The 25,263-nt window shown below is 48.4% G+C and overlaps 1 protein-coding gene across 3 annotated transcripts in view; it reads left to right on the top strand.

Moving 5' to 3' along the window:
• Positions 1-3,066: 3,066 nt before the first annotated feature.
• PALM3 (paralemmin 3) overlaps positions 3,067-25,263 on the top strand; it is a 198,018-nt gene continuing 175,821 nt past the window's right edge. The window contains exon 1 of one of the 3 annotated variants that reach the window (XM_086963661.1): positions 3,067-3,446. In XM_086963661.1, the coding sequence (XP_086819787.1) occupies positions 3,413-3,446 (34 nt within the window). In that variant the 5' untranslated portion in view covers positions 3,067-3,412. Of the gene's footprint in view, positions 3,447-3,706; positions 3,726-25,263 lie in introns of those variants that run through there. The other 2 variants (XM_086963663.1, XM_086963665.1) reach the window with 2 other exon arrangements.

Genomic DNA, 25,263 nt, shown 5'->3' with positions numbered 1-25,263 from the left:
ATGGTTGCAGTGAGGTTTTGTGCAGTTCCAGTGAGAGTGACTGTGTGACTGCAGTAATGTGATCAGTACCAGTGATAATGAATGCGGCTGCAGTGAGGACAGATGGAATTAATGTAAATACTGGGCGGTTATAGTGAGAGTGATTGCAGTTGCAGTGCAGATACATGTGGTTCCAGTGAGAGTGACTGCAGTTGCAGTGCAGATACATGTGGTTCCAGTGAGGGTGACTGCAGTTGCAGTGCGGATACGTTTGGTTCCAGTGAGAAGGATTGCAGTTGCAGTGCTGATATGTGTGGTTCCAGTGAGAGGGATTGCAGTTGCAGTGCGGATATGTGTGGTACCAGTGAGAGGGATTGCGGTTGCAGTGCTGATACGCGTGGTTCCAGTGAAGGTGATTGTGGTTGCAGTGCGAATACGTGTGGCTCCAGTGAGAGGGATTGCAGTTGCAGTGCAGATATGTGTGGTTCCAATGAGAGGGATTGCAGTTGCAGTGCGGATACGCGTGGTTCCAGTGAGGGTGATTGTGGTTGCAGTGCGAATACGTGTGGTTCCAGTAAGAGGGATTGCAGTTGCAGTGCGGATACGTGTGGTTCCAGTGTGGTTGATAGCAGTTGCAGTGCGGATACGTGTCGTTCCAGTGAGGGTGATTGTGGTTGCAGTGTAAATACATGTGGGTGATTGCGGTTGCAGTGCTGATATGTGGTGTTCCAGTGAGGGTGATTGCGGTCGCAGTGCAGCTACATTGTGATTCTAATGAGAGTGATTGCGGTTTAAGTGTGGATACCTACGGTTCCATTGAGAGGGATTGCAGTTGCAGTGCGGATATGTGTGGTTCCAATGAGAGGGATTGCAGTTGCAGTGCGGATACGCGTGGTTCCAGTGAGGGTGATTGCGGTTGCAGTGCAGATACATGTGGTGTCAGTGAAAGGGATTGCGGTTGCAGTGCAGATACGTGTGGTTCCAGTGAGGGTGATTATGGTTGCAGTGCGGATATGCGTGGTTCCAGTGAGGGTGATTGCGGTTGCAGTGCGAATACGTGTGGTTCCATTGAGAGGGATTGCAGTTGCAGTGCGGACACGTGTGGTTCCAGGGAGAGTGATTGCGGTTGCAGTGCGGATACGCGTGGTTCCAGTGTGGGTGATAGCGGTTGCAGTGCAGATATGCGTCGTTCCAGTGAGCGTGATTGCAGTTGCAGTGCGAATACGTGTGGGTGATTGCGGTTGCAGTGCGGATATGTGGGGTTCCAGTGAGGGTGATTGCGGTTGCAGTGCAGCTACATTGTGATTCTAATAAGAGTGATTGCGGTTTAAGTGCGGATACCTGTGGTTCCAGTGAGGGTGGTTGCAGTGCGGATACATGTGTTTCCAGTGAGGGTGATTGCAATTGCAGTGCGAATACGTGTGGTTCCAGTCAGGGCGCTTGCAGTGCGGTTACGTGTGTTTCCAGTGAGGGTGAATGCGGTTTCAGTGAGGATACGTGTGTTTCCAATGAGGGTGATTGCGGTTTCAGTGCGGATACGTGTGGTTCCAGTGAGGGATCGCACAGTGCTACTGCCCTGAAATTGAAGGTGGTTGCAGGGAGATGCATGATGCGGCCTCAGTCTGCATGCAGGCACAGTGAAGGGAGTATGGGTGCAGTGACAGGGACCTTGGTGCGTTTTAGTGGCGGTTTGTGTTTGTGGTAAGAGTGAATGTGCTGCAGCAGCCGGATGGAATGCAGTCGCAGTGAGGATGATGGTTTGCAGTGGCGCTGTGTGTGCCTGTTGTAAAGGTGAGTAGTTGTAGTAAGATTGAAAGGGGGTTCAGACTTTCAGTGCACGCAGTGAGTATGTATGTGGTTGCGCTAAAGGATGAATGTGGCTGCAGAGAGGCTGAGGGTGTCAAGTGAGGGCGTATGCAGTTCCAGTGAGGGTGGGCGTGCTCGCAGTGAGTTTGAAGGCAGTTACAGCGACGGCGAGTGCAACTCCAACGTTTGTAGTCGTGGTGAGAGTGAACATGATCGTAGTGTGTGGGTGATTGTGGTCGCAGTGAGGGTGAACGCAGCCCTGTGAGAGTGAGGTTAGCCCCAGAGAGGGTGAAGGGGTCGCAGTGATGGATAACGCTTCCTCTAGCCCCAGAGAGGGGTAATGGGGTCGCAGTGAGGGTGAACGCAGCCCTGTGAGAGTGAGGTTAGCCCCAGAGAGGGTGAAGGGGGTCGCAGTGATGGATAACGCTTCCTCTAGCCCCAGAGAGGGGTAATGGGGTCGCAGTGAGGGTGAACGCAGCCCTGTGAGAGTGAGGTTAGCCCCAGAGAGGGTGAAGGGGGTCGCAGTGATGGATAACGCTGCCTCTGTGGGAGTGGGGTTAGCCCCAGAGAGGGTGAAGGGGTCGCAGTGATGGATAACGCTTCCTCTAGCCCCAGAGAGGGGTAATGGGGTCGCAGTGAGGGTGAACGCAGCCCTGTGAGAGTGAGGTTAGCCCCAGAGAGGGTGAAGGGGGTCGCAGTGATGGATAACGCTGCCTCTGTGGGAGTGGGGTTAGCCCCAGAGAGGGTGAAGGGGTCGCAGTGATGGATAACGCTTCCTCTAGCCCCAGAGAGGGGTAATGGGGTCGCAGTGAGGGTGAACCTAGCCTCTGTGAGAGTGAGGTTAGCTTCAGAGAGGGTGAAGGGGTCGCAGTGAGGGTGAACCCAGCCTCTGTGATCGTGGGATTAGCTCCACAGAGGGTGAAGGGGTCGCAGTGAGGGTGAACCCAGCCTCTGTGGGAGTGGGGTTAGCTCCACAGAGGGTGAAGGGGTCGCAGTGAGGGATAACCCGGTGTCTGTGAGGTTAGCCCCAGAGAGGGTGAAGGGGGTCGCACTGGGGGTGAACCCAGCATCTGTGAGAGTGAGGTTAGCTCCACAGAGGGTGAAGTGGTCGCAGTGACAGTGAGCGGGTTCCAGCGAGGGCGAGTGAGGCCGGTGCACCTGCAGGAGCGGGGGAAGGTGAGCCCAGGGGAATGCAGGAATGTGGTGAATTATTCATGGATGGAGCCGGCGGCCCCCGCCCTCCCACTCCACCGGGGAGGCTCGGGCCGTCACCTCCAGCCCTCCCTCGGTGCTACACGATCCGGACGGAAACCCGCGCCCAGCGCACCCCGCCCGGGACCGACTCCTGCTTTTCGCCCCAAAACGGGTGGAACCGGCTTTTCTGGGCTCCGCTGGTGCGGGCGCTCCCAGCCCCGGCCAGACACCGTCCCGGCGCCGCACCCACCCCCATGACGAGGGATCCCGGCCCAGAGCAGCCGCCGGCACCGGTGTGACCACACTTCGAGCTCTGCAGGCGCCTACCACTGTTACACAAGGCAGCGAGGCGCTGCAGAGGGCATCACCGGACCAGGGCGGCCTCACGGAGGGGAGACCGCTGCCACCTCACGACTGGCACCCTCGTAGGGGCATGGCATCGCAGGCTCTCACCAGCGAGGGCGCAGGTGAGTGCGAGCGGTGCAGCGGCCACCCCCAAACCCGTGAACTTGGGCGAAGTGTGAATGACAGAGTATCTGCCCCTTCCCAGAAGGGCCGACCTCTGCCAAGGTGAGCGAGGGACTGAGCTCTGCCAACATAACTGAGTATGTGTTGTTCCAGGAAGAAGGGATGAGCTCTGCCAAGGCGAGGGGCTGAACTCTCCGAGGAGGACTGAGGGCTATTCTCTGCCCGCGGGAATGAGGGGTTGAGTTTTTCCAAGCTGAGGGGCTGTTCTCTACCAAGGGGTGAGAGTCTGACCCTTGCCATGGGGTTGTGGGGCTGGATAAGAGCTGGTCTGGGGGGGGGGGGGGGGGGGGGGGGGGGGCTCTGCCAAGGTGAAGGATATGTGAGCAAAGGGCTGACTCCCTCCAGGAGGAGTGCGGGGTAGGCGATCTGTGCTTGCGTTTGAGGTTAGGGTTATGATTGGGGCTACACAATCGTGCTAGGAGTTTTTTCTAGGGCAGGTGTTTTAATGGTGTCTGCTGATCACCTGGACGCCTCTTTCGCTGCTGGGGTGCGCTGTGAGGCTGCTGGATCTGAAGCTGTCACTCAGTGGGGTGTCTGCTGGGGCGTGGACCCACTGGAGGGGGCGGGGCCATTACCACCATCTAACCATATTTCTTCGTAGGGGGGACACACATTTGCATATAAAACAGTGGGGAGATCTGCAAGGGAGGAAGAAACCGCTGTCAGCAGGCGAGAGAGGCACAGCTGCCAGCAGGCGAGAGAGAGACAGCTGTCAGCAGGTGAAAGAGGCACAGTGGTCAGCAGACTAGAGAGACACAGCTGTCAGCAGGTGAGAGAGGCCCAGCTGTCAGCAGGCGAGAGAGACACAGCTACCAGCAGGCGAGAGAGACACCGCTGCCAGCAGGTGAGAGAGGCACAGCTGTCAGCAGGCGAAAGAGGCACAGTTGTCAGCAGGCGAGAGAGACACAGCTGGCAGCAGGCGAGAGAGACACAGCTGCCAGCAGGCGAGAGTACAGCTGTCAGCAGGTGAGAGAGGCGAGAGAGACACAGCTGCCAGCAGCCGAGAGAGACACAGCTGTCAGCAGGTGAGAGAGGCACAGCTGCCAGCAGGCGAGAGTACAGCTGTCAGCAGGTGAGAGAGGCGAGAGAGACACAGCTGCCAGCAGCCGAGAGAGACACAGCTGTCAGCAGGTGAGAGAGGCACAGCTGCCAGCAGGCGAGAGTACAGCTGTCAGCAGGTGAGAGAGGCGAGAGAGACACAGCTGCCAGCAGCCGAGAGAGACACAGCTGTCAGCAGGTGAGAGAGGCACAGTTGTCAGCAGACGAGAGAGACACAGCTGCCAGCAGGAGAGAGTACAGCTGTCAGCAGGTGAGAGAGGCCCAGCTGTCAGCAGGCGAGAGAGGCCCAGCTGTCAGCAGGCGAGAGAGACACAGCTGCCAGCAGGCGAGAGAGACACCGCTGCCAGCAGGTGAGAGAGGCACAGCTGTCAGCAGGCGAAAGAGGCACAGTTGTCAGCAGGCGAGAGAGACACAGCTGGCAGCAGGCGAGAGAGACACAGCTGCCAGCAGGCGAGAGTACAGCTGTCAGCAGGTGAGAGAGGCGAGAGAGACACAGCTGCCAGCAGCCGAGAGAGACACAGCTGTCAGCAGGTGAGAGAGGCACAGCTGCCAGCAGGCGAGAGTACAGCTGTCAGCAGGTGAGAGAGGCGAGAGAGACACAGCTGCCAGCAGCCGAGAGAGACACAGCTGTCAGCAGGTGAGAGAGGCACAGCTGCCAGCAGGCGAGAGTACAGCTGTCAGCAGGTGAGAGAGGCGAGAGAGACACAGCTGCCAGCAGCCGAGAGAGACACAGCTGTCAGCAGGTGAGAGAGGCACAGTTGTCAGCAGACGAGAGAGACACAGCTGCCAGCAGGAGAGAGTACAGCTGTCAGCAGGTGAGAGAGGCCCAGCTGTCAGCAGGCGAGAGAGACACAGCTGCCAGCAGGTGAGAGAGGCACAGCTGCCAGCAGGTGAGAGAGGCACAGCTGTCAGCAGGTGAGAGAGGCACAGCGGCCAGCAGGCGAGAGAGGCACATCTGTCAGCAGACAAGAGAGGTACCGCGGCCAGCAGGCGAGAGAGGCACATCTGTCAGCAGAAAAGAGAGGTTCCGCTGTCAGCAGACGAGAGAGGTACCGCTGTCAGCAGGTGAAAGAGGCACAGTTGTCAGCAGAAGAGAGTACAGATGTGAGCAGGCGATAGAGGCACCGCTGTCAGCAGTGACTGATAGCTCAGCCCTCATCAGGCGAGGGTAGTGCTTTAAATGGGCCGGTACTGTCTGGTACTGAGTACCGGCGTTTTTTTATTTTGGGAGGGAGAGTACCAGCACTTCTTGAGAGTGACGTAATACTTTTATTTGGACAGTACCAGCACTTCTCAGAAACAAGCAGGCACTCTGGTCCAGAGTCCCGGCACTTCTATTTTTCCATTTCAAGCACTGCACGAGGGGGAGGCAGCTGTATGCTGGGAAAAGGTTTAGCAGTCAATGAAGTGTACAGCTATTAGCAAGTGGGAGGGGGCAGCTGTCAGCAGGATGGGACGGCAGCAGTTGTATGAGGGAGAGGTACAGGGCATCTATCAGTTGGGAGGTGAGACAGAGGCTGCTGCAATCTGGCGACTGGGTCAGCTGTTAGCAAGTGAGATAAGGTACTCCTGTCACGAGATGTGGAGAGGGTTGCTGTCACGGGGGAGAGGGTCAGCTGCCAGCGGGTGGAATGGGTCAGCTGGTGAGGGGAAGGAAGCTGCCAGCAGGCCAGGGAGGGGGGAAAATGTAAGTAGGTGGCAACGAGGACAGCTCTGGCCCTGGGTAGATAAAGAGGCGATTCTGCTGTCAGGCGAGGAAGGAAATAGATGTCACTGGGTGAGGATGGAGGCAGCTGTCAGCAGGTGGAGGAGGACCTCAACTCCAAATATTCAGTGCCCAGCACTTAAAGATTTCAAAGAGCAACATGCAGAGGATCACAGTCTCACCACTGCAGAAGCCACTCCAGAACTATTACCCCAAGGATTCAAGGCAGAGCACTTTGTCAGGACATAAAACTCCTATGCATGGAAATGGACACTGAAAGGTACATCAATTTAATCTTGGTTCCTAAACAGATCTTGAATAGTTGGTTCAAATAGGATGGGATTGCGTTGACGTTTCGACCCTGGGGAACGATGCGGTGGTTTAATGCATCAGGGGCGGGTCTTCATCAGGACTGTGTATATATAGGAGAGCCTCTTATGGACCTTGCTCCACGCGGAGTCCTGGTCTTGTTTCTGAGTTATTCTGCTGGTACGTCGACTCAGGCAGTATAGATCTTCTTTATACCTCTGTAATAATTATTCATACACGAGGTAAAGCAAAGCGTTGTTTTCTTTAATTTATCGTGCGCGCGGTCTCTCCTCACAGTATTCCGGTTCTCACAGGGGAGAACCAAGATTAAATTGATGTACCTTTCAGATGATTGTATATATAGTTGTCTTTTCCAATAAGTACATGAATTAACAATTTTACTTGTTGTTTTAGCCGTTTGTTATTGTTTGCACAAAATTGATGTGTCACATTTGTTTTAAGTGTTTTAGGGACAGCTAATGAAGTAATATATGTTTCAAAATATGAGAGTCTATGAGTAAAAATTTACTTTCATCTTTTACTTTGTGGTCAGTGTGTTTTAGTGTGCTGATATTAGTATCACTGTCTTTGTATCCTGATTAGGGACAAAGCTTGAAAGAAACTGTATTGTAAATACCAAATCAGTTGGGTATTTTGGTCCAACAGAACCATCATTAATTATTTTGTTCACCAGGAGTTAAGCAGCTTGAGCGCGATGGTGGCAACATACTGTGTAGTGAGCGAACTGTATCAGTACGAGCGAACAGGTCATTTTTTATCCTGTGTCACTGGAGTGAGGCCTACAGGCGCACTCAATTTTCAAAGTTCCGCAGCATTGTTATTATGACCCTTGGTTTACATCACGTTGGTGTGAAGTGATGTGCAGCGCCGAAGGTGTATCTGCGCTGGGTGTATGTCTGCTTGGGGAGGATGACATACAGGACAATGCAGTATTGGGAAGTGAATGTATGTTGTATACATGTGCTGGAGGTGCATGTGCCTAAGAGTGGTACCGCATCTGAAGGATGTAGCACTGTGCAGTGCATGCATGATAAGTGCATGTGCTGAGTGTGGGCGTATCTATGAGTGGTACAATACAAGAAATGTGCAATATGTACAAGTTAAGTGCTTGTATTGGATGTATGTGTGCCTGGGAGTAGTATAATACAAGAAGTGTGCCGTATGTACAAGTTAAGTGCTTGTATTGGGTGTATGTGTACTTGGGAGTGGTACAATAAAAGAAGTGTGCAGTATGTACAAGTTAAGTGCTTGTATTGGGTGTATGTGTACCTGGGAGTGGTACAATACAAGAAGTGTGCAGTAGGTACAAGTTAAGTGCTTGTATTGGGTGTATGTGTACTTGGGAGTGGTACAATAAAAGAAGTGTGCAGTAGGTACAAGTTAAGTGCTTGTATTGGGTGTATGTGTACCTGGGAGTGGTACAATACAAGAAGTGTGCAGTATGTACAAGTTAAGTGCTTGTATTGGGTGTATGTGTACTTGGGAGTGGTACAATAAAAGAAGTGTGCAGTATGTCCAAGTTAAGTGCTTGTATTGGGTGTATGTGTACCTGGGAGTGGTACAATAAAAGAAGTGTGCCGTATGTACAAGTTAAGTGCTTGTATTGGGTGTATGTGTACTTGGGAGTGGTACAATAAAAGAAGTGTGCAGTATGTACAAGTTAAGTGCTTGTATTGGGTGTATGTGTACCTGGGAGTGGTACAATACAAGAAGTGTGCAGTATGTACAAGTTAAGTGCTTGTATTGGGTGTATGTGTACTTGGGAGTGGTACAATACAAGAAGTGTGCAGTATGTACAACTTAAGTGCTAGTAATGGATGTATGTGTACCTGGGAGCGGTACAATACAAGAAGTGTGCAGTATGTACAAGTTAAGTGCTTGTATTGGATGTATGTGTACCTGGGAGCAGTACAATACAAGAAATGTGCAGTATGTACAAGTTAAGTGCTTGTATTGGATGTATGTGTACCTGGGAGTAGTACAATACAAGAAGTGTGCAGTATGTACAAGATAAGTGCTTGTATTGGGTGTATGTGTACTTGGGAGTGGTACAATACAAGAAGTGTGCAGTATGTGCAAGTTAAGTGCTAGTATTGGATGTATGTGCGCCTGGGAGGGGTACGATACATGAGCAGTGCAGTGCATGCAGGATGAGTGCATGTGCTGGGTGAATGTATGCCTGTGAGTGGTACAGTTCATGGAGGATGCAGTCCTGTGCAGTGAGTGTATGCTGTATAAACGCACTGGGTGTATGTGTGTTTGTGGATCATACAATACATTAAGCACCCTAGGTTTCATTCTGGGAGACCCGGGACTGTATGGTGAAACATGGCGTGGAGGTAGAGAGATCCTCCTCAGACAGATTTGTGTATTGCTGCCTTCCTGTAAGCTGGGTGGGACACAGAGGAGAGAGGAAGGGCCAGGCTTCCTGTGTGCTTCAAAGGGTGACTCTTTGATTCAGTGAGAGGCCACACGGAGGGGGCTTGGGCACATCACAGGAGGGAGATGGGGCGGATAAGACAACCATAAAGAGTAGGGATGGGGCCCTGGGCTAACCTTTTGATGCCCATCTCACTGTGGCTGACATCCAGGTGTGAACTCTAGTCATTCCCAGAGCCTGTGATGTGGGACGATCAGCTTCAGAATCATCCCTGCCGTGACAGTTTGTATTTTAAGAGGAGGAGGAAGAAGGAGCAGAGAAGCTTGCACTTGAAAGAGGCAGAAACCCAACATAAAACTTCAGACCCTAAATCACATGTGTGCCTGGAAATGGACTATAAGAAGGGTAGATTGAAACCTCAGACATTGTCATCTGCCCAGCAGCCAGAGGGGCAGTGTGAGGAGGGAAAGCTCTGCCCGACTTCTGCCTGTGGCCCTGAATGGGGGTCAAGGCCTGTTAGTCTCCCTGTTGGGTGAGAGGACATCACCCAGGGAATCCAAAAACACCTGCCCTGGAGCGCCAGCGCTCTCCTGCTTGCCAAGACCAGTATGTACTGTGAGGAAGAGGAGAGCACTGATGGGAAGAAGGTCCAGTGGGGAGCACTGTTGAGTGGACTTCCTGTGTGAGGCGTGAGGAGAAAGCTGCTGCACCAATCGGGTCATTGCCCATGTGCAGGACTGGGTCAGCAGCCCCCTTATACCAGGAGAGGGCTGCAGTGAAAATGGCAACGGTAAAGACTGCCATGTAAGGGCCGAAGACTTGCGCCGTTGTGGTACCGTGACCCCATATGTCAGGGGGGGCTGCTGTAGTAAAGAATGCTGTGTAGGAAGGGTCACAGCCTTGTGCAGTAGTGGTGTGGTGACCCCTTATGCCAAGAGGGGACTGCGGCGGTGAAAGACTGCGTGCAATAAGGGCCGAAGCCTTGTGCAACAGCGGTGCGGCAACCCTGTTTGCAAGGAAGGGCTGCTGTGGATTACTGTGCTGTGTTGATTGGCTCTGGGCCGGTGCAGAATGAGCAGTGGTGACCTGTAGGTCACCAGGAGCAATAAGGGCTGCAAGTGGTTCGACCCTGTTGGATTTGTGAGGGCAGCATTGGAGAACCATCACCCAAATGGAACCCAGAACAGGATCATAGGAGCTTCCCCCCATTGGGAGCATGTGAACACATACCCCACAGGAGAAAACCAAAGGAAACCTCAGATCTCTGCAGGAATGCGACCACTAGGGAGAGGGCCTGCATCCCTGAGTGCAGCCATTGAGTCTGCATGCAAGCGACTCACCTGACTGGGGCTGCTGCAAGTGCCTGCAGATGCGGCACAGTCAAAGATTCTGAATGCTTCACTTCTGCTGGAGCGGGTAAGACATGTTCGGGCCTGACTGCACTGGGAAACCCTGCTGTTAAATCAAGTGCTTATGCGCTTGAACACTATTGACTTTAAATCAGATCCGTAGTGGACTCTTTAGTGAAGTGCAAAAGGGGTACTTGGCCCAGTTACTCAGGATTCATAGTAAGTCGGGCCCGGGACATCAGGAGTAACAGGCATCAATCCCCACAGTTAGTCCCAGTAACCCCTGCATGTCATATGGCCCTTTGAAAAGGGTTCTGACACAGCCAAGGAGTAATACCATCCATGCCCCAAAAAATCAGATGGCCAGGCACTCTAAGAAATTAACAGACCTGCACGTCAATGATTATAAGATGCATTATCCAGGGCCGGACTGAGAACTCAAAGTAGCCCTGGCAAATTTGGTCAGACAAGGTCCCAGATGGTGCGTAGCGAACAAGTGCAGCGAGCAAGCCTGACCACTTCAAGAAGGGCCTGGGGGGTTCTGCCCCCAAGAACATTTGGAAAAAACAGTGCACCGGGATACCCAGTCATACCCCCAGACATTCTTACAGAGAGCACAAAAATAGTGCAGCAAGCTAGCCAGACCACTGCGCTGGGGCGTTAGGGTAGTGTCAGCCTAAAAAAATGTAGGAAGGAAATGACAAAAATGGTGCATTTTGCAACACATTTTTCATTATATATTTAAAGGTGTTAACTTTTGAAGCATAGTAAAAGTGTCTTCAGGGTGTCTCAATGGCCTGTTATGTGCACTCTGTTAAACATATGCCGTCTTTTCCTTCACATCTCAACCATCTGCGTATCTTACACCACATCTCTTTCCTCTTCAACACCCTCTTTCACACTCTCCAGAATGTTTTTCCTATCATCTCCCTCACTTCACTATGCCCAAACACACAATGCCCCACTCACCTTTAAGCACTGCATTTTCTTTCTTCTACTTTTGCCTTGTCAACATTTTGACAACTGTGTACCTCATTCACACATATTTGTACAGAATCAAAATTACAACTGGAATATGTGACCATTTATTTATTTATATAGCATTAGCTAGACCCGAAGGTATCTGAGCGCTTTACATATAATGCAAGACCATTTGATTAACGTACATGCATGTATACAGACAAAGAGAATCGTCAGGCAGTTAAGGTAGTTACAATATGTGGACATTAGAACAGCATGAGTTAATTGATTGAATTACAAAGTATAAATCAGTCTGTGCTCTCTGCAGAGAGGCCAAGGATTGGATGACCATGTTTTCTGAACACCTATTTGATCCCCTGACAGGCACTGTGAGAAACTCGCACTGCCTTCAGCCTCAACTCTGGAGCTCTCAATCGATGCCTTATAAACATCTGGAGGCAACTCAGTTTAAAGTATGCACTACACGAAAGCAACATGCTACATGAAGAAAAGATACAAAAACACAGGATTTTGAAAATAGCTAACACTATTAGGTAATGCTAGATCAAGTAAAACATGGGAAATATAAATACAAACCATATTGGTGGCATGGATTATTTTAAGGGTTTTTTCCTCTTTAATTCCTCAGAAATCGATCGGGCTTTTGACCCATAAAATTAAGGTCATATAAGGCAACATTGCGAGTGAGCCCAACCCCTCAGCCAGCGCTATTGTCTGTCTTTCGTTGCCACATTGTGGAAATGAAAGACAGACAATAGGGCTTAATCCAGTCATCCGACTCACACTATCCGCCCTAAAGCCTACTGGCTTCACTGTCCTCGTGATGGTGATGTCATGCCAGTTGTCCCTGGGAGACTGGAAAGTGATTGGCCTACTGATTTTGTTACTGGGGACCGATTTTGCAAGGATGCTGCAAAATCGGCTCCCAGTAACAAAACCGGCCTCAGTTAACAAAACCAGCCCCACCCCAGTAGGGAAAGGACACGTTTACAGTTAAACAATCCTGAAGGTGTGAATGAAAACCGAGCTGCGAACCTCTGCTAGGACTATGCATTTGAGGTTTATTTTTTTTCTTAAAACCTTCTTCAAGGGCCTCACACATTGTCAGATGCAAATGCTACTACTTTACTACCATATTACATTTTGGTGACTAGACCAAAAGGTAATCTCTAGTCCTGGTCTTTTATAAACCACAAACTTACTAACAGCCTATAGATTGATTCTAAAAATGCCCAATCTTGGACAAAAAAGGGCGACGAGGGATGAGGTCACAAGGTGATTGCCCAAAAGCACCTAATTTAACCAATCGAGTAGATGGAAATTAAAAACCACGCCTCCTAGATCCACGCTCTCCAGCTGGATCACTAAACCACAACTAGGGTGGCAGCTATTCTAATGGAAAAGCCAAGAGTCTTCTCTTCCAGGGAAATTTCACGGTTTTATGGAGCCTGCCCACATTTATAGTTTAGTGTTTGGTTTCAGGCTATTTAGGTGAAGTGAGGATTAGATGTTAAGTCTACTAGTAGTCCCTGCCCAACCCACAGATTTGCCCACCTTGTTATGGTTCCTGTCAGGTTGCTTTTTATAGCACTCTCTACCGATCTCGGCCTGTTTTTAAGCCTCCCTCAATATTTTCATATAAAGGAAAAGAGGCAGAAGTAGATTGTGAGCTCTTTTCTGTAAGACCTGGGACGGTATGTAACTGTTACCACGCATCTTTTACCACGAAATACTGTTACAACGAAACTATTACAACGCAAGACCCTTTACAACGAATACCTTTACAACGCATTACACTACAACGCAGATACTATTACAACGCATACCATTACAACGTAAGTATAGGTAAGTTTATCTTTTTTTTAAAACATTTATTAGGGGCATTGGGTTTGGGTTATGGGGTACAGGGGTATTTTTAGGTTTCAGGGTTGGGTTTGGGTTTTGGGGTACAGGGGTATTTTTAGGTTTCAGGGCTGGGTTTGGGTTTTGGGGTACAGGGGTACTTTTAGGTTTCAGGGTTGGGTTTGCGTTTTGGGGTACAGGGGTATTTTTAGGTTTCTGGGTTGGGTTTGCGTTTTGGGGTACAGGGGTATTTTTAGGTTTCAGGGTTGGGTTTGGGTTTTTGGGGTACAGGGGTATTTTTAGGTTTCAGGGCTGGGTTTGGGTTTTGGGGTACAGGGGTATTTTTAGGTTTCAGGGCTGGGTTTGGGTTTTGGGGTACAGGGGTATTTTTAGGTTTCAGGGTTGGGTTTGGGTTTTGGGGTACAGGGGTATTTTTAGGTTTCAGGGCTGGGTTTGGGTTTTGGGGTACAGGGGTATTTTTAGGTTTCAGGGTTGGGTTTGGGTTTTGGGGTACAGGGGTATTTTTAGGTTTCAGGGTTGGGTTTGGGTTTTTGGGGTACAGGGGTATTTTTAGGTTTCAGGGCTGGGTTTGGGTTTTGGGGTACAGGGTATTTTTAGGTTTCAAGGCTGGGTTTGGGTTTTGGGGTACAGGGGTATTTTTAGGTTTCAGGGCTGGGTTTGGGTTTTGGGGTACAGGGGTATTTTTAGGTTTCAGGGCTGGGTTTGGGTTTTGGGGTACAGGGGTATTTTTAGGTTTCAGGGCTGGGTTTTGGTTTTGGGGTACAGGGGTATTTTTAGGTTTCAGGGCTGGGTTTGGGTTTTGGGGTACAGGGGGTATTTTTAGGTTTCAGGGCTGGGTTTGGGTTTTGGGGTACAGGGGTACTTTTAGGTTTCAGGGTTGGGTTTGCGTTTTGGGGTACCGGGGTATTTTTAGGTTTCAGGGTTGGGTTTGCGTTTTGGGGTACAGGGGTATTTTTAGGTTTCAGGGTTGGGTTTGGGTTTTTGGGGTACAGGGGTATTTTTAGGTTTCAGGGCTGGGTTTGGGTTTTGGGGTACAGGGGTATTTTTAGGTTTCAGGGCTGGGTTTGGGTTTTGGGGCACAGGGGTATTTTTAGGTTTCAGGGTTGGGTTTGGGTTTTGGGGTACAGGGGTATTTTTAGGTTTCAGGGCTGGGTTTGGGTTTTGGGGTACAGGGGTATTTTTAGGTTTCAGGGTTGGGTTTGGGTTTTGGGGTACAGGGGTATTTTTAGGTTTCAGGGTTGGGTTTGGGTTTTGGGGTACAGGGGTATTTTTAGGTTTCAGGGCTGGGTTTGGGTTTTGGGGTACAGGGGTATTTTTAGGTTTCAGGGCTGGGTTTGGGTTTTGGGGTACAGGGGTATTTTTAGGTTTCAGGGCTGGGTTTTGGTTTTGGGGTACAGGGGTATTTTTAGGTTTCAGGGTTGGGTTTGGGTTTTGGGATACAGGGGTATTTTTAGGTTTCAGGGTTGGGTTTGGGTTTTGGGGTACAGGGGTATTTTTAGGTTTCAGGGTTGGGTTTGGGTTTTGGGGTACAGGGGTATTTTTAGGTTTGAGGGCTGGGTTTGGGTTTTGGGGTACAGGGGGTATTTTTAGGTTTCAGGGCTGGGTTTGGGTTTTGGGGTACAGGGGTATTTTTAGGTTTCAGGGCTGGGATTGGGTTTTCGGGTATAGGTGTATTTTTTAACATATATTAACAAATTCTTCAATAAAAATTAATATAATTAATTTAAATATTTAAATAATTTTTAGTTACATTATTTTAAAATATTATATACTTACCTATACTTACATTGTAATGGTATGCGTTCTAATAGTATCTGCGTTGTAGTGTAATGCGTTGTAAAGGCATTCGTTGTAAAGGGTCCTGCATTGTAAAAATTGCGTGGTAATGGTATGCGTGGTAAAAGTATGCGTACTAACGTCATACATCACCTGGGACAGAAAAGAGGCCACTGGGCAGTACACTTAGTAGATACGTATTTTTAATCATCAGCTTCTAAAACTATTTAATTCAATTTGGATGATGTGGTAATCCATTTTGTAAACTTGCCTCTCCAAAGGTGCCAATAGCAAGAATTCAGTGCTTACTCCAGGTGGTAACAAAGCATCTTGAATGAAAATACAATATGACACAGCAATCATACTAAATATTCAGTCCAGTGATATCTTTCAAAATGTCCTGGTTATGAAATTACACCAACAAAAATACGCTCCAAGGCTCAAACACCTCCTGTTCTCTAACAAATATCTAAATGTGCCCATGTGCACAAAGTGATTCTGCATGCGCAAAGTGTCTACACACATCCGAAGTGTCCTGCATAGTGATAATGGGTTGTTGGGTGCGCTGCTCGAAATCACACACCCAAGTTCCTCAGAAATGGCACTCTAAACATCACAAGATCATATTGCAGGCACTGCAAGAAAGAACATGAGCCAGAACCCCAGAAATGTTACAACTCAGCCCACTAACTAACACACTACAAGCAGCATAAGAGTCACACATCCAGCACCCCAAGGACCACGCCACTCTGCACGCCAACAACTGCATTGTCCAACACACTCAAGAAGCTCACCGTAGAAGCTAAAGAATCAGACATTTCAGAACCACAAAAAATAGACAAACAAACCTACCATGACTTCCACCAACCATTATCCCAACAATCATACTGCTTGCCACCTTATAAATTACACCACTCAGTGCCCCAAGAACCGCACTGCTATACACAAAGAACCACAGTTGTCAGAACCCCAATTTCCTCACCATACAGCACCCCACGATGTTTACCACCAAGCACTCCAAGAAATGCACCATACAAAATCCAATAAGGCATACTCCCCTGCACACCAAGAACTATACGGCACAGCATCCCTTTAATTAGTGCCAGCAGTACCCACGGAATCACACTGCTCTGCAGAGCAAAAACATTACTGACCACTACTCAGAAATCACACTACCCAGTACCCCAACAAAAACACCACCACCTATACCAAGAACCAAACCCAGAAGAATCGCCCACCCAGTAACCGAAAGATCATAACACCAGTATTCAAAGAATCAACACTCATCACGTCAAGCACACAATCTGGAACATCAAAATGTCCAACTCTCACAACTCTAAGAATCACAAAACCTGACTTCAAAATCGCACCACCAGAACCCCAAGAAACATGGCACTTAATGTCCCAACAATCACACCTCTAAACCACAAGAATAGCATTAAACGTCCAAAAGATCAACGTTCTCAACACCCGTAGAATGGCAATCTCCAGCACCTCAGGAACCACCAGGTCATTCCAAGGGAGTACCCCCCACTTTGAACCAAAGCTCTGATGGAACCAAGAAAGCAAAGCAAGTGTGTGCTACCCTCCCTCTAAGACCTCCCTTGTGTCTTCAATGCAAACATCTATCCATGCTTCTTTTCACCCTTCCAACCACCCATTGATGTCCACCATTTCATCTTTACATCCTGTCAACCATTCATTATTCCATCCGTTATTCAGTCTTCACCATTTCATTCACCCACCCTTTCACCCATTTTTTCATGCGTACCCCCTTTTGCCCATAATTTCACCCTTATTGTCATCCATCCATCTTTTCACCCATTCACTCACCCACGCATCCTTTCATTCTTCCACCCATGTATACTTTAATCCACCCATGCATCCTTTCATCCACCAATGCATCTTTTCATCCAATCACACACTTACATATCTTTTCACCCAATCACCCACCCACGCATAATTTCATCCACCCATGCATCCTTTCACCCACGCATCCTTTCATCCATCCACCCTTTCACTCATCCATCCTTTCACCCATCCTTTCACTAAAGAACTTATCCCTTAACGCATCCACCTTGTCACTTGTCTTTTCATCCTTTCACGCATCCACCCTTTCAGCCATACTTTCACTCGCTCACTCATCTTTTAACTCATCCACCCTTTCATTCACCCATGCATCCTTTCACCCATATACCCTTTCACCCATCCTTTTACCCATACACCCTTTCTTTCACACATCTACCCATTAACCCATCCTTTCACTCACACATGCAGCCTTTCAACCACCCTTTCACTCACCTAGGCATTCTTTCACCCATGCATTTCACACAACCACCCTTTCATCCCCACATACATTCTTTCACCCATCCTTTCTCCCACTCACAAATCCTTTCACCCATCCACCCTTTCACCCACACATTCATTCTTTCATCCACCATCATTTCATACATCCTTTCACCCACCTATGCATCCTTTTACCCATCCACCCCTTCACCCATCCTTTCACGCACTATATATTTCTCCCTTCCACTCTTCCCCCATGCTTTCACCCACATATTCATCCTTTCACCCATTCCTCCTTCCACTCATCCTTTCACCCACCCACACATCCTTTCATGCACCCACCCAAACCGCCTTTCACTCATATTTCCTTTTAACCTTCCAACCGTCTTTCCCTTTCCTATCAACCGATCTTTCTTTGGTTAATCAAGAGCTTTTGTCGGTCGAGTTGCAGACAGAAGAGGGCAATAAAAACCCTACCCCAGCTGTAGCTTGTAAACGATTCATGACGCCCCTGGGTCAGTACCCCAAGAACCACCTCAATCAAATACCTCAACACCAAAAGATTGATGCCGCCGACACCTCATGAATCATACAGGTCAACAGCCTATGAATCTCAACACCCTGCACATCCACTAGACTGCCCCACAGCATAACATTCACACCACCCAGAACTATAAGAATTCACAGTCCCTACACACCAGGATTCACAATGCCCAATAGCCAAAGAATTGCACTCCCAATTATCCAAGAATTGTCCAGAGAATCACAAGAATCGCACTTCCCTTAACACTATGGGCCCCATTAGGATGGCGGGCGGATTGCCCCAGCCAGGCTGGCGGTAGCCACCGCCAGCCTGGCGGGGGAAATCCGCCCGCCATCCTTCCCTGTATTCCCCCGCCATATTAGAATGGCGGGGGACCACTGCGGAGCAAAACACCGCCCGCCACTTTTCCGCCCCGGTCGCCTTGCGGCCGGGGCGGAAAACGAGTAACATGCAGGCGGTGTCTGTCAGACACCGCCCGCATTATTACAATGGGCATTTTACAATGCCGCCACGGAAAGCATGCGGTGTTCACTCTAGGGGCCCCCTGTGGGCCCCCAGAGTGAAGGCCAAAGGGGGGTGGCACACGGGGGTACCTGTGGTACCCCCCTGCATTTACATAATCAAAGCGGTAGACACTACGCAGTGCCTGCCGCTTTGATTATGTAAATGCTGCACAGCATTTTTAGTATTGTGGCGGGCGGAGCACAGAGCTCCGCCCGCCACAATACTAAAAATACAGGATGTGCCCGCCACAGTGGCGGGCACATCCTAATGCTGCGTGCGGGACCCCCGCCTTTAGGGCGGGCGGTCCCGATTTCCGATAGGATGGCGGGCGGGCAGAGCCCGCCCGCCATCCTAATGGGGCCCTATGACTCACACTGCCCATAACACTATGAAATACACCGAAAGCAACCAAGTACCAAACTCCTCAGTACCCTACCCCAAGTATCGTGTCCTCCTTACTCACAAAATCATATCCAAGCACGGAGTATCTATCTATCTATCTATCTATCTATCTATCTATCTATCTATCTATCTATCTATCTATCTATCTATCTATCTATCTATCTATCTATCTATCTATCTATCTATCTATCTATCTATCTATCTATCTAACTATCTATCGATCCATCCAGTGCTTAATTTGTAAAAAAAAACATAAGTGCCAGGGCCCTCACCAGGAGGTGACTTCCGCTTGCACCACCCATTGCTGCTGTCAGCGCTGCCAGTTACAATAACAATACAACTACTAAGCATCACACTACTGCAAATGTGACAATTCGTACTAAGAAAGGCTTTGGCGCTGGTAGTAGTCATCTTTTATGTAGACTGAATTACTAAACAGCTGTTGTGCTCGTCTCTAAATTAGACAAACTGCGCCACCTTGTGGCAGACTGTAATAAGTGCTGGTGTTGACAATTAAGCGCTGGTGCCGAGCACTGGAAACCACCATTGCAAATTAAGCACAGTATCTATCCATTTATCTATGCTTCTTTAAAGTACCAAAATTACACACTTAAATAGAAGTTTCTTTCTGCTGTAGAACCTGCATGCTAGAAACAACCAAAGCCAATAGTGGACTACTAAAGGCTACTGTTAAAGAGCCAGGTTTTCAGCCTTTTCCTAAATGTTTGTAGATTTTTCTTCATCTCTGAGAGACTGAGGGAGTTTATTCCACATATTTTCTCCTAAGATCCCAAAAGTTCTGACTCCTTGGAAGCACAGTTATGCTCAGGGACAGCTGGAGTCTGCAGGTGGCTGAGCTTATCTTCGACGCTAGCTTATGGGCAACAAAGTTCATTGCAAGGTATACAGGTTGACTAATATAAAACATTTGGTGCAGGAGAAAAAGCTATTTGAAGGTAGCACTCTTCTTAATGGGTAATCAATGCTGGGTTCTTATATTATGATGAAAAATGTTCACATTTCTGTATGCTGAAAATGGTCCTAGCCACTGCATTGTGGATGTACTGTAATCTGCTCATATTTGATGTGGTGGGTAAATTATCATTTCAATAATCAATGCGAGTCTGCGTACATTTGTGGATAATGGACACACAGTGAGTCATGGACAAAAAGGAAAGATGCACCCAAGACCATGTAGATAGAAAATACAACTTTTCAACACTGCTGATAAATTAGCAAAATTAGAGTCTCCCAAAATGTATTTGTTCCCCCGTAGAGGGAGGCCAAATATTTGCAAATGAGCAGAATTTCCAGTTTAGCTGGACAGAACATGAGTCAATTGGAGGAAATTCAGTCCAAACTCAATCCGTAGCTAAAGCGAATAGGTTTTCACCTTGGTCTTTCGCTTTTCCAGTGTTCTACAAAAGGTCTATGTCATTTGCACACATGAAAAAGGACATTGGCATCTGCCAGAGGATGCAGGGAAGAACCTTGAGGGACTCTCCAAAGAACACATCTAAAGCAGAGGTGAATGATCCAGGCAGCACCAGCTGTACTCTGACGGATGGTAAGAAGCGGACTAGGCTCGGCGCAGTGTCTCTAATGGAGGCTTCTGTGAGGCGGTGCGGGACGATCAGGTGGTGGATGGTGTTGAAGGCTGCTGATAGATCTAATAGTATCATGGAACCAACACCACCTTCATCCACTACCGACCTTAGTTCGTCCAAGGTAAAAATAATCACTGCCTCAGCGTTGAACCCATAACGGCACCTAGTCTGTCCACAATCAAGCAGCAATCTGCATTCTAAAAACCTGTATGCATGTATGTATATAGCATTGCTATAGTGCAAACCCAGCCAAAAAGGCAGCGGAGCACTAAACATGGTCAAAGCCAAGCTTAAAGTCGGCGAGTAATAGGAGAAGCAGCGGAGTTGTGCAGGTTAATGCAGTGTGATGTGGTGTTCTCCTGATGGATAAAGGGGTGTTGTTCCAGATCCCGTGAATAGATGGCAAAGGCGTGTGCAGTTGGAAGGTCACTGCACCCTTAGCAAGTTTGCCGACATAAGGAAGCAGAGAAATTTTCCAGAAATTGTAAAGCTGCAAGGGATTCAGAGAGGCTTTCTTGGGTAGAGATCTTACAATTCCACTTTTCAGCTCAGTAGGGGCCTTGCACATAGACGAAAAATGTAAATTGTAAATTGATACTTGTATAGCGCACTACTCACCCGCAAGGGTCTCAAGGTGCTTGTACGAATACCGCTGTGGAACCCATCCTGGCTTTCCCTGTGAGGCGTCCACTCCTGGGCACCCCCAAGGTGGAGGCCAGGCATCCTTAGCGTTGTGGGGGCCGTTGTGGAGATTAAGCAAGCTATTGCCCAGAGTTGCAGAGTGGGCTCCATGATTGGAATAGGCACCGAGGCGAGAATTATCAGGTCCGTGGAATTTTGAGCCCAAGACCCGCCGAGGCGGGGAATTGAACACTGGTCCCGGGCTAGACCTCTGCATCAGGGTCTGCCGCTCCAATCATTGAGCCACACTTCTCCTCCACGAAGAGGTGCTTATAAAAGCTGTCTGCTAATGATTTAAGATTTATAGAAATTCCCAGGGCATACATCTTTCAGTGGCCGAGAGGCTTTACTTTTTAGCAATCATTACTCAGTTTCCAACAGGGTTAATTCTCTTTGCAAAGCAAAGACTGCTCCAGCCAGCATGGCAGGGATCTGATCTGATTAATGTCAATTTATATCACCAGTGAGAAACTGCTGCCAACTATATCTTACCTTTGAGTGTAACTTTATCAAAGAACAAGAAAGGCAGGACTTTAGCTACCCCTTGAGAAGGGATAACCCAATTTACCATACCCCTGGAATGAGTGAGGTCATAAACCCTCTTATAGAGGGCTTCTGGTGAGGGAATATCTGTATAAGCCTTACAAAAGGAAATATTTACTTTCTTCTTTTCTGACTAAATGCCTGTAGTTTGTGCAGCAGACAATAGAAGGAACACTTGGTCCTCTGGTCACAAGTCCAGCCCTGCTTGGCTTCTAGGTGCTGTCAAATAGGAGAGAGGGTCATCCCAGAGACTGCACTACTTGTGCTGCAAGAGTCAATCTATAGGCACTCAATCAGACCCTGCAATATCACAAGAATCATATTGATTATCACCCCAAGAGTCACTCTGCCTAGCAACCCAAGAGCCATCACCCTTAGCAACCCAATATTCACACCTTATAGCACCATAAGAATCACACCAGCAGCACCCAAAAGATCACAAAGATCAGACCACTGAGACCCAGAAGAATCACACTCATGACACTGATAGAACAAGCATCTAGCACCAGGTGAATAGCACAGAACCTACAACGAATCACACATGGCAGCATTGCAAGAATCACAGCTTCCATGACCCACCAATCACACACAAAAGCACCACCAGCATCATGCCTCTCAGCATTCCAAGAAATGCACGGCTAGTACCCCAGGAATCCCATTCCTCATTGTCCAAAAAACACAATCCCAACAACCCAAGAAAGCACACTTCCCAGGACTTAAAGGATAACACTTCCCAAAACATAAATATTAACACAGTGCAGCATCTCTAGAGTCATACACAAGCTCTCCAAGATGAGCTAGCACCCCAGAATCAAACCACAATAAATCACACAGCCAAACATTATACGAATCCAGTGCTTCGTTTGTAAAAGAATAAGTGCTAGCGCCCAAAGTTTTGCTCAAAACCCCACAGCCTGGAATGCCAAAGGCCAGGGTGTTGAACACCAAGGCAACTTAAGTCTTGAGTCCACCTCATGCATCTTTAATTCACCACCAGATACTCCCTGTCTCTTTATCTCTCTGTTGTAGGTTCCCGAGTTCTCCCTCTGGCGCATATTTACACCTTTCTCTTCCCCCCTCTCTTCCTCCTTGTGTTTTTTTCTCTCTCCCTGTGGGTCAAAGGAGGATGAGAAAAAATAGGTTCTGGTCCCCAAAACTGCATGGAATGGGTCCCACCTGCAACCCCAGGCACAAAGTAAGCACTGTAAAAATCACAGACTACAGCACCTCAGGCATCATACCTCTCAGCATTCCTAGAACCACACAGCTAGGTCCTCAGGAACAGGGGCGGCTGGTGAAGTTTGAGAGCGGTGAGGCTGGAATTGTGCATGGGATGGGGGAGGGCATCGAGATTCACTTTAGGGTGGCACCACATGTTTTGGGAAGCTAGTATATTGAAATAACAGGAACAAATAGCAGATTGCAAACTTATAGCAGTCACTTTACTTATTGATGACCCAATCGACTGGCGAAAGCTCTGCTGGCTGATCACTTTGTGGCATTTGGTCTGCTAGTACTATATGCATTTTAAGCGTATACATGTTCAATGAGTAAGTAATAAATAATAAAATGCAGACAGCAATTGGTTTCGATCAACAAATTCATTTATCAAAAAGGATGCAGAAAGAAGCACTGGGAGCAGCCTGTGTCTGGAATGATGAATTTAGATTAGATCTTCATTAACCCTTACAAAGACCTCTTACTAACGCCAGGATTCACAAAAATGATTTTATGTATACAGTGATACATAACAGTAAGCACCAATAGTTCAACAGGTACAGGGATGTAAAGGGTCCACTGCACTACAGTTATGGCTGATGGGGTGAGGAAGTCCAACGGGTTGGTGGGTATGCTCCAACAAGACTAGACAGCGGCAGATCTTTTTCATACAATACGTATACTTTCTGTTCAATGTGAAATTAGATTGATTTTATCCTCTGCAATACAGAGATCCTGGGAATGGTATCTGTGCACCCCAATGTTTCACGAGCTACTGTACAGGGCAATACCCTGTATATTACCACTGTGTGCTGTGTGCTTTATAACACTCGCCACCAGTTGCGGACGGCATGATGGGTGGGTGGGGGATAGCGTGGGGGTTTGCTCGGGATGGGGGTAGGGAGGGAGGAGCGAGGGGTTTAAAAAAATAGAATAAAACGTACTTTCCCGCGGGTCCTGTGTTTTCGTTTTCCTGCTGCCACAGGCCCACAGCTCTCAAGGCTCTCTTCAGAGAGGCGCCTGCGTCTCGGTCTCAGCCAATCCAGATGCTGCTCCAGCAGCGCCACGTTTGGCTTGAGCAGTAGTAGTGCGCATGTTCTGTTTTGGGCTTAAAGAATTTTACGACCAGCCCGAACATGCGCACTAGGCTGCTCATTAGAAGAGCGGCATGGAACAACTCCTCGCTCTTCTAATGAGCAGCCTAGTACGCATGTTCGGTCTGGTGCAAAATTCTTTAAGCCCTAAACAGAACATGCGCACTCTTGCTGTGCGCTCCGCAGACCGGCACCATATTATCGATGTCATGATGATGACTGAGCTCCTGCTGTCCCGACCCCTTCTGACCTGACTGCTTCCGGCGGCCTGCCTGGGATTTAAATAAATGTGAGTCAGTGAGAGAGTGGAGACTGACGGCAACGGCAACCCTTGTTAGTTGGTACTCATCCAACTACTCGAGTGCCTCAAATTAATTGGAGGGGCAAGGCCCAAGCGCCCCAATGGACGCACCGCCCCTGCTCAGGAATCACATTCCTTAGCGTCCAATAAACATTCCCAACAGCCCAAAAAAACAGAGTACCCAGAACTGAAAGAATAACACGTCAAAAAACATCAAAACTCACACCATGCAGCATCTCTGGAAGCGCACTCAACTCTCCAAGGTGAACAAGGGCTGGCATCTCATAATCAAATCACCCAGAGCCCCAAGAATCATACAGCCAAACATTATAAGAATCACACTAGCCAGAACCCCAAGAATCGCAGCCCGTAGCAGTTCCGGATTACCAAATAGGCAAAGAAGCCACCAGCCTATGGACCCCACTCCTTTCAGGGGGCCACACCAACGGATCAAAATAATATTGTTTTGATCTTGAAATCGATCTTCGATGACACAAGCACGACTGAACTCACTTGCCATTATGGCCACTGAATACGACGTCTTGCAAAAGGTAGACTTCCAAGATATCCTGAAAGATTTCACCACAAACAAATTGAGGAAAGTGAATATTTAAAGAGTTGTTGGTTTATTTAAAAAAAATGTTTAATAAAATTAATAATTATTATTATTTAGCTTTGTGTGATAAAATTGATTTATTAAAATTGTTGGTTGGTAAAATTAAAAATGTATTAGAAGATAATTTGCAAGGGGGCCCTCGAAATTTCGACTGCCTACGGGCCTCCACAGTGTTTAATCCGGCAATGGCTTGTAGCTCACCATGATTCACGCTTCCCAGCATCCCATTTTACGTCCAAGGAGTCCACAAGCCATCGCTTCCAGAAACACTCCATTTAGCAGGTCCCATATAATCACAGACTGCAGGATCCTAGAATCGCATAATGCTGTGTGCGAACCTCCACAGAGTGATGTGACCCCTGAGACTAGCCCGTGAATACTGCTGAGATGAGATCGGAGTGAGGTGGGGACAAGATATCGGCAAAGGGAGGGAGGATAAATGGATTACTGTCAAGTGATGTATCTCTGCTGTAATTAGCCATGATTAGATTGAGGTGTTTACCGTAATATGTGATGT

The sequence above is a fragment of the Lissotriton vulgaris genome, chromosome 1_1 (assembly GCF_964263255.1).
Source record: "Lissotriton vulgaris chromosome 1_1, aLisVul1.2, whole genome shotgun sequence".
Taxonomy (NCBI): Eukaryota; Metazoa; Chordata; class Amphibia; order Caudata; family Salamandridae; genus Lissotriton; species Lissotriton vulgaris.
The sequence above is the reverse complement of the archived record's forward strand: the minus strand, read 5'-3'. Positions and strand labels throughout refer to the sequence as shown.